Below are 13,364 nucleotides of genomic sequence, written 5' to 3'. Positions count from 1 at the left end.
CCCATTCCAAGCTTTCTTTTCGTTTTCATGGCTGTTGTTACAAGCCAAGCTGCTGCTTTCTCTCCTAAACCGGCGTCTTTCGATTTAACCCTCTCCCAAGCCCGATTTTCTAAAATCCAATCTGCTCTGTGTCGCTCGTCTAAAGATTGATTTTTGGAATAGCTAATGTCGTGTTCTTTGCATGCAGCATCCAACTTATTTATACCAGAATCACCTTTCCGTAATCTTTTCTCCAATTTTGTGCCAGGACCACAGTAGCTTTTTTTATTGAAAAATGAATAAAATCTTATAGAATATGTAAAGACTTACTTGTAGCCGGGTATGTGTAGTTCTAGAGGTAGTTTATTAATTAGAGAATTTACTACACCACGTCCACCTTTACGTTCGGGGACTAACATAACAATGAATACTTCGTATAAGTGTAGTGATATTTATAGAAGAGGGAGGGAATAAAGGCACATCATTTTAATTACAAGTTTTATTTTTGTACTTTTGAACAAGATTGGGTGGTAAAAATATTTCCAGGTCCTTAATAAATCCATGTAGTCCTTGGTCGAACAAAGATTGACACAACCTCGCCACATCTGTTTGCTTATCGATGAATTGTTGACAAATTTCCATACCATTGCGATATTGCTTCTTCCATGATTTAATTAATGCATCCTCTTCTGTGAAGTCCACATCGTACACCTCAGCATATAGGAGATCATAGTAAGCATCACGAAATTCGGAATGGATACGTTTGATGGCGGAATTAAGATCTGTTGCCTTCACCCATTTGTCTTGACTGTACATTTGCCACATCCTACTACTCCAACTTGAAATGTAGGAATGAATGTTAATTTTCAATGTTGTATTAAAAGTGATTTGTAGTGGCCGTGTGGTAAAGTATCAGTGGAATCATTTAATAAAAATCTTTTATCATCAAAGTTGCTTAAACCAATTTTGTGCTGTTCGATACTGTAAACTTTGTGCGCAAATGATCGTATTGTACGTTGAGTCACCTCTTTAACCATGTTATTTTTTAAACAGTCTAGGTAGTCTTGAAAAGTGATTTTATTTTTGACAACACTAAATTTTACACCTTTTGATTTTTTTATACATTTTCCCCCTTTAACTTTGTACGCGTACATTTTAGATCTAAGTCCAATAAAATGACTCATCGCATTGCTATTTAGCTCATCTTTCATCACCCCAGGGACCTTTTTGTTTACAAGAGGTATTGACCATTGATTGTTTAAAGGGTAATCACTTGTATCGAACATTTTAATATTTGCCTTAATTAAATCATGATAGATATCATCACATTGAAGTTCGTAGATAAGGCTGTCTGTGTCAGTATATAAAAGTTTGCAATTATTTTCATTAAACTTCTTTAACATGAATTCATAATGAAAATTATAGACACATACTTTGGAAATATCTAAAATAGACATACCAATGTACAATGGTTTATTGAATATAAGTTCTGTTTTTGCAAGCTCAACCGCGATAAGATTTTCATTAAAAATTGTACGATTTTGAAATCTGGGGCTGGATATTAAATTTTTTGCTCCGTATCTCCCTTCCCATTGCGATACCAATTTTACAATTCGATGTTTTCGGATATTTTCCATGGTTTTTCCAAACACTGCATTATTTGCCAATTTATAATTATTTTTTTCAAAAGTACTTTTGGCTTGTGCACGTAAATTTGTGTTTAGTTCGATATACGGTTTTAGCCATGGAGCTTGTTTGAAACTTAAAATTTTATGAATCTTTTTAACCACTAAACCATTATGTATCGCTTGTTTTAAATTCTGATAATGAAGAATGTAATTAGTTTTTTTATGTAGGGTGGTCATTAATTTAGAGATTTTTGAATTTGCTGGTTTTCGGTGTTCAGCACAAAAAGGTAAGTCTTTGTGCCTATCATGTCTATGTTGCGGGTAGTCAAGATCGACTTCTTAAATGTAACCTGTGTTGGACTCGTTGGAAATATTTGTAACATCAAAATCAGTAACATCATCTAACCATTTAAATTCTCTATAGGGTAAATATTGCTGCATGGCCCACCCGTAAAGATTGTTGACATCCAAATACATTAGATATTTATTTGGTTTAGTTGGATCATAATCGTCACCTAAATATTTATTATTTGCTTCCGAGTATCGATTGCAGCATTGATTAATGCCACCGCGAATACCTCTTTCCACAAATAATAACATATCAATATCTTTAAGAATTTCGAGTTTACATCCAGTGTATTTCAGCATACAATCCCATGTATAACCGGGTAAAGTGTAGTACCACCCGGGGTCCAAACCATACGTTTTATGCATTACTCGACGGAAATTTTCGAAAACATCGGCCAATAGTAAAATGTCAATTTTCATATACAAATCCAAGTATTCGCCCAAATTGTTAATTTTAAATTGGGTCCAAACGTTTTGACCGTGTTGATAATTTTCTTCGGAAATGTGCGAATCATTTAGTTTACTATAAAATTTTTCGATCGGTGGTAAACATGTCTCTGTTAATTTTTCAATTGAGTCGAGATAGTCGTATGGAAATACACCTTTACGTGTGAGTAATTTGAAGGAATCCTCATCTAAGTCTTTAAATTCGCGTTTTAAATGTTGTAATTCATCTGATTCTAAAGTCGATACTAATTCATCCAAGGATGCATTCATAAATCTGAGAGAATCAATGAACCTAAATTTTATATCAGTATTTTCATCTTTCAGCGTGAATGCAATGTACTTTTCTAGATTGATTGGCAAAAGTGTGATTTTTCCTAATTTTGAAATATCTTCAATGAGGAAATGACTATCATATCCCGATAAATTGTGGAAAACAATGGGAACCATAAATCGCTTTTTATAATTTAAATTACATATTGAATGAGCAAATCCTCTAAATATCGATGTAAAATGATCATGGTCTCTTACAATGTTTTTTTGTTGTCTATCTTCTTCGGTAAAACATTTCCCACATATATGACATAAAACAGCTGATTTAAAGCTTGGACTTGAACCCATAGGTTTAGCTTCGATTATTTTTTCTGAGACATTTCTTGCAATTTGTTTAAGCTTATTTGTAAACCACACAGCAACATTCTCACCACGATAAAAATCATAAAAGGACAGACTATCATCATAGTTACATTTTAGAAATAGTCCAACACTGCACGCTTTATGTTGTTGATACTTGAAGGTTTTGGATGTATTTTCACAAGTTTTTTCGATAGGTTGAAGCACAGACTCGAAATCGCAGTATAAAATAAATGGTAATGTCTGTTGATTGATATAATTTTGAAATTCTACATAATCATATTTTGGAAATGAAATTTTACTAAAATTTAATTTTTCACATTGCTCCGAATGCTCTTTAAAAGTATCCTCCTTCTTGAAATAATTAAGGCAACGATCACATAAATAGACTTTATGATTATTTTTGTTTAATTGATTTGAAACAAGTCGAGACAAGTTTTTAATCCAACAATAATGATACTTTATTTCGGTGTTATCCACATCGGCATTATCTGGAGCCTCATAATCATTTAATTTTGGAAAATAAACGTTTTGGACTTGGAGCAAATTTACATGTTTTTCTAATTTTTTTTCTGTCAGTCTTACTGGAGCTACAGTATAATACGATGCTTTTGATTTAGTTTGATTTAATTCCAAAACGTACACGTTAATTGAAACATTATTTAATTTTTCAAATTTAGAAATTTGATTAATACTGACAGGAAATTCGATTCCCTTCATATTTAATTTTGATGACCAATGCGGATACAAATTAATCTTATCAGCATTAATGTTTGTGGGGAATAAGGCTGAGATGACGCTCCAAGAAAAGCACTCGTTATCATTATAATTTTTGACATTAACACAAGCGTGTTTATTAGCAATTTGTTGTGGAAGTCTGATGAAAGATGAACCATTCCCAATTTCACATTTATTTATATTGATTTCCAACGAAATAATTTTATGTAATGCCCAACCCGAATCACGAAGTTGAAAGTTTTCCAGTTTACTTAAAATTTTATCACTTATGTAATTTTGAAACCAATCTTTAATATTTCGCCCTTGATCCAACAGTCCATTCCTGGTGTTAAACGATTTTTCTTCAATAATTTCACTACCATCGTTTGGATTGTTTTTAATAAATTCACCATGAAAACATGCGTTAATTTTAAGCAAAGTAAATTTTTTAAGCAATTTTTTAATGCGAGAATTAAAAACCGAAAATGCATCATTTAAAAACTGAACAATATCAATGTGACTTAAATTAAAAATTATTCCAGTTTGAACGCGTGACTTAAAAGCAGTTTTCAATTCTTCCCACTGAACCCTCTTTTGATGATTTATCTTCAATCCTCGACCACTGATACCATTATTTGCACACAAACGTTTAAGTATGACGTGAAAATGTTTTAATTTAATTAAATTGGAATTAAGCTTGAGTCGAGCACCAACACTCAATTTCAAGCTTTTAATAGTTTTCGAATAAAATTTAAAATAACTTTTAATTTGGTGGACCAAATATAAAGCACTTTGATGATCAAATTTTGTTGTCAAATTATCCAAATGCGTTTTAGTAGCCTGAACGATGTCGTTACTTACCACGATCACTTCATCAGCTTTGGAAGTCATGATAGGCCTAAGATAAAGTACAAATTCAGTACCAGATTTAGAAGCAAAAATTTATTCTTACCTTTTATTATCACTCTCACTACAACAAAATTATTTGTCTTATCGACTTAAGTTGATCACTCGTATAAACGGCGGAAAATGTTGAGCTGATTACTGTTCTATTAGCACCTTGACAGCAGCACTATCAATGGTCTGAGCTGATCACTTTGTTCATTATATAGACGGCGAAGAACGTCCGGTCTTATCAATGTTTGCGGTTTTTCCGAGAAACGCGAAAATCAGACCGGATGATTACACCCAAATAACGAATTATTTAGCATTTTTTTTCCGAGAAATTGCAATATTTTTTTTCCGAGAAATTCCAAAAATTTTTTCCGAGGACCGCACTCAAAACTTTTTGAAATTTTTGCTCACTCTAGCGCCCTCTATGATTGTCACCCAAACCGTCACCGCCATCTTGATCTGACACAACTGTCAAATTCAAAATTTCCGCCATTCCATAATGACATCTGTCAAAATTCTCGCCGCCAGCTGTCAAATTTCCACCGCCATCTGTCAAATTTTTAAATTTCCCGCCGTTTAGCCGCGCACGCGCAAATTGAACTGTTTATCGGCTCGCGGCGCCTCCAACCGGCTACACATTTCAATTTCCCGCCACCAGCTGTCAAATTCCCACCGCCATCTGTCAAATTTTTAAATCACCCGCCACCTGATTGGCAGATGACCAGCAATACGCCGGAAGAGCCGCCGACACCATCTGTGCGCCTGATTGGTAGATGACCAGCAATACATCACCGGACGGGCGCTCGAGATTACGACTTCCGCTGCAGAACCGGCTTTGTATCACTACTAGGCTACCTTTTAAACACGAGAAGAGCAATCTCGGCAATTCAAAGGCACTCGCACTAAAACAATTTTTTTCTCTTGAAACCAAATTACAAAAAAACCCGGCGTTAAAACAAATGTACTCTGCGTTCATGAACGAGTACCGTAATCTCGGACACATGGAACCGGTGTCGACACAAAATTTATTGGCACCCAATAATAATAACTATTTTTATTTGCCGCACCATCCGGTTTTTAAAAATACCCTGCAAGGTCCTCAAATTAGGGTAGTATTTAATGCTTCGGCAAGCTCTGGAAAAAATTCAAGTTTAAATGACCAGCTTATGACGGGGCCGACAATTCAACAAGACCTATTCGCTATTTTAACCAGGTTTCGAACCTTTCAATACGTGCTATCAGCCGACATCATAAAAATGTATCGAATGGTATTGGTAGCTGCCGAAGATCGGGAATTCCAAAGAATTTTATGGAGGGATGACCCTCATAAACCGCTGGGGGTTTTCCGGCTCAAAACGGTCACTTATGGTACTACCTGCGCTCCTTTTTTGGCTGTTCGAGCCCTTCATCAACTAGGCGACGAAATTAAAAACGAAGACCCCGAAACTAGCGAAATCATAAAACGGGACTTTTATATGGATGATCTTCTGTCCGGTAGCGACTCCATTGAAAAGGCGCTAGCATTAAAGAACAAATTAATGACAACTTTGAAATCAGGGGGATTCGTGTTAAATAAATGGGCCTCAAATGCACCTCAATTAACGAACTCCGATACAAACGTTCCGGTCAATCTAAATAAAACGGAAGAAATAAAAATTCTCGGCTTTTTTTGGAATCATAAGCGCAATGAACTGAAATACAAGGTCGAAGAATCGATAACTACAACGAACATTGTTACAAAAAGGACGATATTGTCGACCATCGCGAAAATTTTCGATCCGTTAGGATTAATTAACCCGGTCATCTTAACAGGCAAATTGTTAATCCAGAGTACTTGGAAAATCAAATTGGACTGGGACCAACCAGTTCCCGAGGAAGTCAAAGACATTTGGATAAAATTCGTAAGCCAACTAAGGGAATTAAACGAATTGCGAATTCCACGTAAAGTTATACCCGCTCACGTTAACTCCGTGGAACTACATGGTTTCGCCGATGCATCAATCAAGGCGTTCGGTGCGGTGCTTTTCTTGCGGACTACTGATGCAACCGGAAAAATCGAAACAACCCTTCTTTGCGCGAAATCCAAGGTAGCACCGATCAAACTCATAAGTTTACCAAGACTCGAGCTGTGTGCGGCGGTGTTACTCGTCAAATTAACAGTCAAGGTTCTAGAAGATCTTAACGTCGCAATCACTTCTCGAAGGTTTTGGACAGATTCGACTATTGTGTTGCATTGGATCCGCGAATCGCCCGAGCAATGGAAACCATACGTAGCGCACAGGGTAAAACGCATTCAAGAGTCAACTTCTAAATTAGAATGGCACCATGTACGGTCCGCGGAAAATCCTGCAGATATTGCATCAAGAGGTACACCTCCCGGCCAATTGCGCGAATTAAAGCTATGGTGGGAGGGCCCTAATTGGTTATCACAAAATAAGGAATCTTGGCCTAAGATGCCCAATTGCTTGATTAACGACCCAATCGACTTGTTAGAAAAAAAATCGGTGGCCACGGTTCATTTGATCAAAGCCAGAGAAGAATTTTCGCTCTTTTTAAAATTTTCTTCTTTCACCAAACTCGTACGCGTAACAGCTTATGTTCTTCGATTCATAAAAAATGCACGGAAAAATTTACAAAAAAGTTTAGGGAGCATTTCACAAGAGGAGTTGCAAGCGGCTCATGAAGTAATAATTAAACACGTTCAGAAATTCCACTTTTTTGAAGAAATCAAGGCGGTCACAGCAAAAAAGGATTTTCGAACCAATAATAAACTCGCGAAATTGGATCCATTTATGGACGCTAAAGGTCTTCTTCGTGTCGGGGGACGATTGAAACATTCTACTCTTAACTACGACAATAAATATCCCATATTACTACCGAAAGATCACCATGTTACCCGATTAATTGTAAAGTCTACGCACGAGAAAGAGTTACACGCGGGAAACGAGGCTACATTGGCCGCCATCAGACAAATGTATTGGCCAATAGCCGGTAGAAGCATAGTACGCAAAATGATCCATTACTGTATTCAATGTAACCGCGCCAGCCCAAAAAACTCTATTCCTAAAATGGGAGATCTTCCTCAAAAGCGGGTACAACCGGCCCGACCGTTTTACATTACAGGCGTTGACTATGCCGGACCATTTTTAATTAAGGAAAATCTAAGTAGAAACTCAAGAAAGGTCAAAGCGTACGTAGCTCTTTTTATCTGTTTTGCTACTAAAGCTATTCATCTCGAGCTGGTCGGAAATTTAACATCAGAATCCTTTTTAGGCGCATTCAAACGTTTTATGTCCCGCAGAGGAAATGTGGCCGAAATTTTTTGCGACAACGGTACCAATTTTGTAGGTGCCGAAAGGGAATTACTCAGGTCACAAAAGTTTCAGGAAAAAATATCCAACCCATTCATGTCAAAAGGTGTAAAATTTAATTTCATTCCCGCCCATTCGCCCCATTTTGGAGGACTTTGGGAAAGAGCAGTTAAAAACATGAAAAAGCACATGAAAAGAGTTATTGCAAACGCGTCTTTAAGCTACGAAGAATTTTACACGGTATTAACTTGCGTGGAAGCTTGTCTAAATTCGAGACCTCTCATTCCTCTCTCCCCTAACCCCAACGACCGGGAAGCACTGACTCCGGGACACTTCCTAATCGGAGAGGCAATCACGGCTCCGGTAGAAATGGATCTCACCGATTGTCCTACCAACCGGTTATCCAGGTGGCAAAGAGTAACCCAAATCAGACAACAACTCTGGAAGAGATGGCAACTGGAATATCTGTCCCAGCTCCAGCTCAGACCCAAAGGTCAACTGGGACCAACGACGAACCTCGCCAAAGACGACCTAGTGGTGCTATTCGAAGACAATTTACCACCCCTACGATGGAAGTTGGGGCGAGTAGTAGAGGTGCACCCAGGTAGTGACGGTGTTGTGCGCATAGTGTCCATCAAGACAGCAAGTGGCGTAATTAAACGTGCGGCAAAAAAGGTGTGCGTCTTACCAATAGACAATAATTAGTTAGGAGTTATTGATCATTACATTAGTTTTTTAATTTTCCTAATTTTTTTTTCCTATTATGTTCATGCATGGTCGATGTTTTTATGTACATATGTTTCAGTTTGGTTAGTTTTTAAAGTGTTTTTAATTTTTTATAGGGTAGTTATAAGACATGTCTAACTGTGTATAACATGGCATTCTTCTCTAATATGTAATTTCATTGTAAATTCAAAATATTCGTTATCAGCCTCTTTCTGTTGAAGTTTGAACTTCAAGGGGGGCGGCATGTGGAATATTCCATTCCACCCCATTGGTGGTGCACCCCTAGACGGGTGGGGGATGTCACCCGCCTTTTAGATTTAGTTAGTTTTTAGTTAAGTTCTCTGTAAACAGTCCACGAGTAAACATCTCCAAAAAATCGAATTGAATTTCAATTCTGGTCCTTCAAGTCAATTCACCAAGACAATCCACAGCGTGGTCAAATAGAACCGGATTTAGACCGCAGGTCTTCAAATCCGCGATAAAGCCACCACAACTGGAATCGTCGTCGTCATTTAAACTAATTATTAATTCTTGGTGATGATTATTTCTATAATTGTCTTCAATCTTTGTCACATGCGCAACACTGTTTTTCCAGCTACAAACGCTGATTTTGTGCACTTCTTGATAAATTAAATCAATCGCATCTTTGGTAAATTTGGACGCTGTATTATTTCGCCGAATGTGTGCCTTCAACTCCGACCAAATCAATTCAATAGGATTGAACACACGATGATATAGAGGCAGCCTTAAAACGGTGTGTCCATGTCTCTTTGCAAGCTCGTCAGTATGGTAAGATTTGCTATGTTTTGGTGCGAACTTCGATTAATTCGGACTTGCTGTAATTTTCTTCGAAATAGACGTCGTTTTCATGCAAAAAATCCTGGATTTCATCTTTTCGGCTAGAATTATTCGAGATTTTTCGTAATTGTAATATTAGCGAATTCCGTTTGGATAATAGCTAGGTATGACATTTAAGGGTAGGTTTTTCCAAAATTAGTCAGCACTAATTGTAAAGTAAGTACCATTGTTATTATTGTTATTATTTACTTATGAGTAAAAAAACAGTGTTATGAGATTAAGATTAAGTATATGTGTATTATACAAAAGGCGCTATTAGCTATAATAATTCCGACGTCGAGCGCATTTTTTCCAGCAATTTTTGTAATATAACGGAACAAAATTGTTAATATAGTACTTATAATAACTTAAAACGTAACCAAAAATTATCACTTAAAAGATTCAAAATAATAATATGGTGAAAACGCGTTTTCATATTAGAAAATCAATAGTATTTATAAAAATAACACTACTAAAAATGCGAACTGCATAAGCAGTGTTTGAGTGACAACCCAGGCCTCAGAGCCGAAATTTATGACCCCTCAACCGCACCGTCGTAAAAACCCTTAAAAGTCAAGTCATCTGAGCAGGTCAGCGCCACATTATCTTGACGGCTGCATTAACTTGCAACTGCTTACCCGACCTTATCGAGTTTTGTGAATGACCCCCGTAGTTTTTACCTGCAACAATGAAACACAACACAACCATGACACTTTAAATTAATGTCTACTCACCTTGAGGAAAGTTAAATAACTTAACATCATCAGATTTACTTCTTCTACATTCGGGAAATGCACATCTTCGAACCATTTTTAGTTCGTTTGACAGTCGGTCGTTATTTACAAGTCAGGGTAGGTACACAAACAACAAAAAATATCCACGTCATTCGTGTTTAAAAATACAGGTGTCCGGAAAAAGGCGCATCACTTTGAAAGGGGGTAATTGGGTGGTCCCCCAGAGAACCAAAAAAATCCAGGCTTTGTGTTTTCGCAAGAGTACCAAAAGAAAATTAGGAAAATGGCAACATTGCTCAACTGTTCCCCCAATAATTTAAATTTCTAGTATTCAAAGCTATAGTAACGTTGCTGTTGTATTGTTGGCGTTAGTCAGGTCGGTTCATGAACGAGTAATCTAATGATTAGATTAGATCACTGATCTAAATTGTTGATTCAAAAATTTTGTAAACAGTTTTCAGGCATTTTTCACAAGATTTTTCCGATTTTTTTTTGTGCCATGCCTTTGCGCAAAATGTCCTTTAGGTAACAAATTCATTTGAACGTAAAATTATTGCACAAAAATCGACATCATATCAATTCATCATATCTCGAACAATTGAAGATATGGATTTTTTTTAACATTTTTCCGGTGATCTATGGCATTGTCCGATGATAGTACCACGGTGGTGCGCGACTTTTCGGACACCCTGTATGTTTTTTTTTTCAAATTGCGCCATTTTTCATCACATTTGGATGCAGGTTTAATTATTCCTTTCTTTTTCAACTTCTTGTTTATGATTTCCCACACTTGTTTCTTGTTATACATAGGCGACATAAACTTTTCGTTATGTGTAAGATAATCGTCGATTAACATTTTTATGTGGTGATTTGTCCAAGTTTTATGTCCATTTTTTTTTTTTATTTTATCGCCCCTTATATAATTTTTTTCATCGATGCTTAGCTCTTCATATTCTTTAAACCATGCATGTTTTTTGTGCAATTTATTTGCATCTGTTTAAAGTGAGTTGTTATATTACTTTGTACAATATATCTTTAACTATCCACAACATTGTTCAAACATTAGTCAATTTTTTATCGAATAATTTTGCACTAAACTGTGTGACTTGTAATGCACAATATTGTGTGAATATTAATTCCAGAATATTAGGTGAATTTTAATTGCATAAAATTATGCTAATTTTTAACGGACACTATAAGAAATTTTTACACAAAATTGTTCGAAACATTTTTAAATATTGTGTATGAAAATTGCCCAATCTTATACTTCAAAAACTCTCAAAGATGGGTTATGTCAAAAAAAGAGCACATATAATATTTAAACATTTTTATTATTTATTTTAAAATATTTTACAGAATTATTTACTTTACTTTCTACATCAACTTTAAAAGCATAAAAATGTCGTGATAACCCAATAGTTTTTATTATTTTACAGTAAAAACAGAAGTTTTGATCATTTTTAGTTACAATGATTTTTTCAATGAGGCCGAAAACAGGAAAACAATCAGTCCATTTTAAAATCAATAAAAAATTTGGTTTATAAATTGTTCCTAAGTGATTAAGCATATCGTCGTTGATTCTGCAACATCTGCTATGTGCAAAAACGCAAATTATTCAGGAGACGCATAAAACTAATTTTAAAATGAATGATTTTATATTCATTTCTCTTAATGATACTACAAAGTCAATATTGTTCTAAAGATATGTTTAATTTGCAGAAAAGTGCACTTCCGGACCAATTGCTTTGTGAAAGTCCAGAAAATTTCCTTTTCTTCACATAGCAGATTTTTCACAACTTGGTTTTCGCACATGTCATTAATTATCTTTCAATTGCAAGTTTACTAAAACGTCAATAATTACTATCTATTTATTAGAAAATTATTGTTGTTGTTATAATTATAAACAATATAATCAAGAATTTATGTAGTATTTTTATTGCTTTTATTCTGATCTGGTTTAAATGGCAAGGCATCATAAAAAGCATGATGATCTTTCTCTATAACTTTCTTTAGTTCTTGCAACTGACGGTATTTTGATTCTGCTATTGGAACTGCATACGTGTACATTTTTTTAGGGTCGTTTGATCCCGTCTTCCTTCTTGAATTGAATGTCACCGTTAGGCGAATATTTAATTTGTCTTATATCTGTAACTGTAGGGTCACCATTTTTTTTTCCCGGTCTTAATGATGGTAGGTTGGTATTCAATTCATCATATTTAAAGAAAAAATTGTAATTAAGTACATTGACGTTGTACGGTTGTTTAGGTCTAGCTAGCCTCATTCGTGCAATGTAATCCGTTGGTGAATTTATTGGAGGTTTGAAGTATTTTTCTAAGGTGGCATGAACATTATCAGCTTCTTTCATCGTATGGCCTTTTTCGAGAAACAACTGTTCAATTGTTACCGATTTTGATTTTGCTAAATCACTTAAAGTACTAACAAGAACTTTATTTCGGTTCTGGTAATTACAACCATTAGAGATTAGAACGACGTGTTTGTACGACTCAGATATCACATCAGAAATATAATGGGCAATGCATGAAGTGAATTCGTTACTAGAGACTCCTCCATTCGCTTCATGCCAAACGTACAAGTATACATCTCCTTTGTTTAGTTCGTATATTGTAGTTTTTGTTTGTAGTACATGGATGAAGAAGGACACTTTGTAAGTCCATTGTAATAACTAACTTTTCTGAATTAGCAGTTTCTTTAGCTGCATTCTTAGCAGCACGTGCATCATCCTTTCTTTTGATGTGGCTTCTATATTCTTCATCGTCAATAGTACCGACTTTGAAGCCACAACATACGTCGCATTGATCTTTCCTAGGATGATGAACTGATATTTTCTGTTTTTTTAATGTAGCTGTGAACTGCATTCTTCCACTTGCCGACAATTCATGTTCTATACACCATTCCTTGTAAACATTGTACATGTGAAGTTTAGATCTAAAAGTTGATTCAACGTATGTTTTCGCTGATGAAGTACGACAGTAATGACTTGGCACTTTTGGGAGTAGAGCCAACCATTCTTCCACTGTTTGGATCTTTGTTTTAACATTCGGGATAACATTGGCAGCTTCCTCTTCGCTCTCAGAGGACGAAGAATTGTTAGA

General features: G+C 35.7%; 2 protein-coding genes across 2 annotated transcripts; one reads left to right on the top strand and one right to left on the bottom strand.

The window, feature by feature from the left end:
• Positions 1-305: 305 nt before the first annotated feature.
• On the bottom strand, positions 306-4,778 carry LOC148172231 (uncharacterized). Its single transcript, XM_088038908.1, has 4 exons — positions 4,702-4,778; positions 3,781-4,647; positions 624-817; positions 306-391 (listed from the first exon to the last, which is right to left on the bottom strand). Exons 2-4 carry the CDS (start codon positions 4,638-4,640, stop codon positions 306-308), a joined length of 1,140 nt encoding a protein of 379 aa, XP_087895034.1. The 5' UTR covers positions 4,641-4,647; positions 4,702-4,778.
• A 1,121-nt stretch (positions 4,779-5,899) lies between these two features.
• Positions 5,900-8,659, top strand: LOC148172230 (uncharacterized). The gene has a single exon (XM_088038906.1). It carries the CDS (start codon positions 5,900-5,902, stop codon positions 8,657-8,659), a length of 2,760 nt encoding a protein of 919 aa, XP_087895032.1.
• The last annotated feature ends 4,705 nt before the right edge of the window (positions 8,660-13,364 follow it).

This window comes from Gnatocerus cornutus, chromosome 6 (assembly GCF_029298725.1).
Source record: "Gnatocerus cornutus isolate USDA-ARS CGAHR chromosome 6, icGnaCorn1.1, whole genome shotgun sequence".
In the NCBI taxonomy this organism is placed as follows: Eukaryota; Metazoa; Arthropoda; class Insecta; order Coleoptera; family Tenebrionidae; genus Gnatocerus; species Gnatocerus cornutus.
This window is presented reverse-complemented; position numbering and strand designations above follow the sequence as displayed.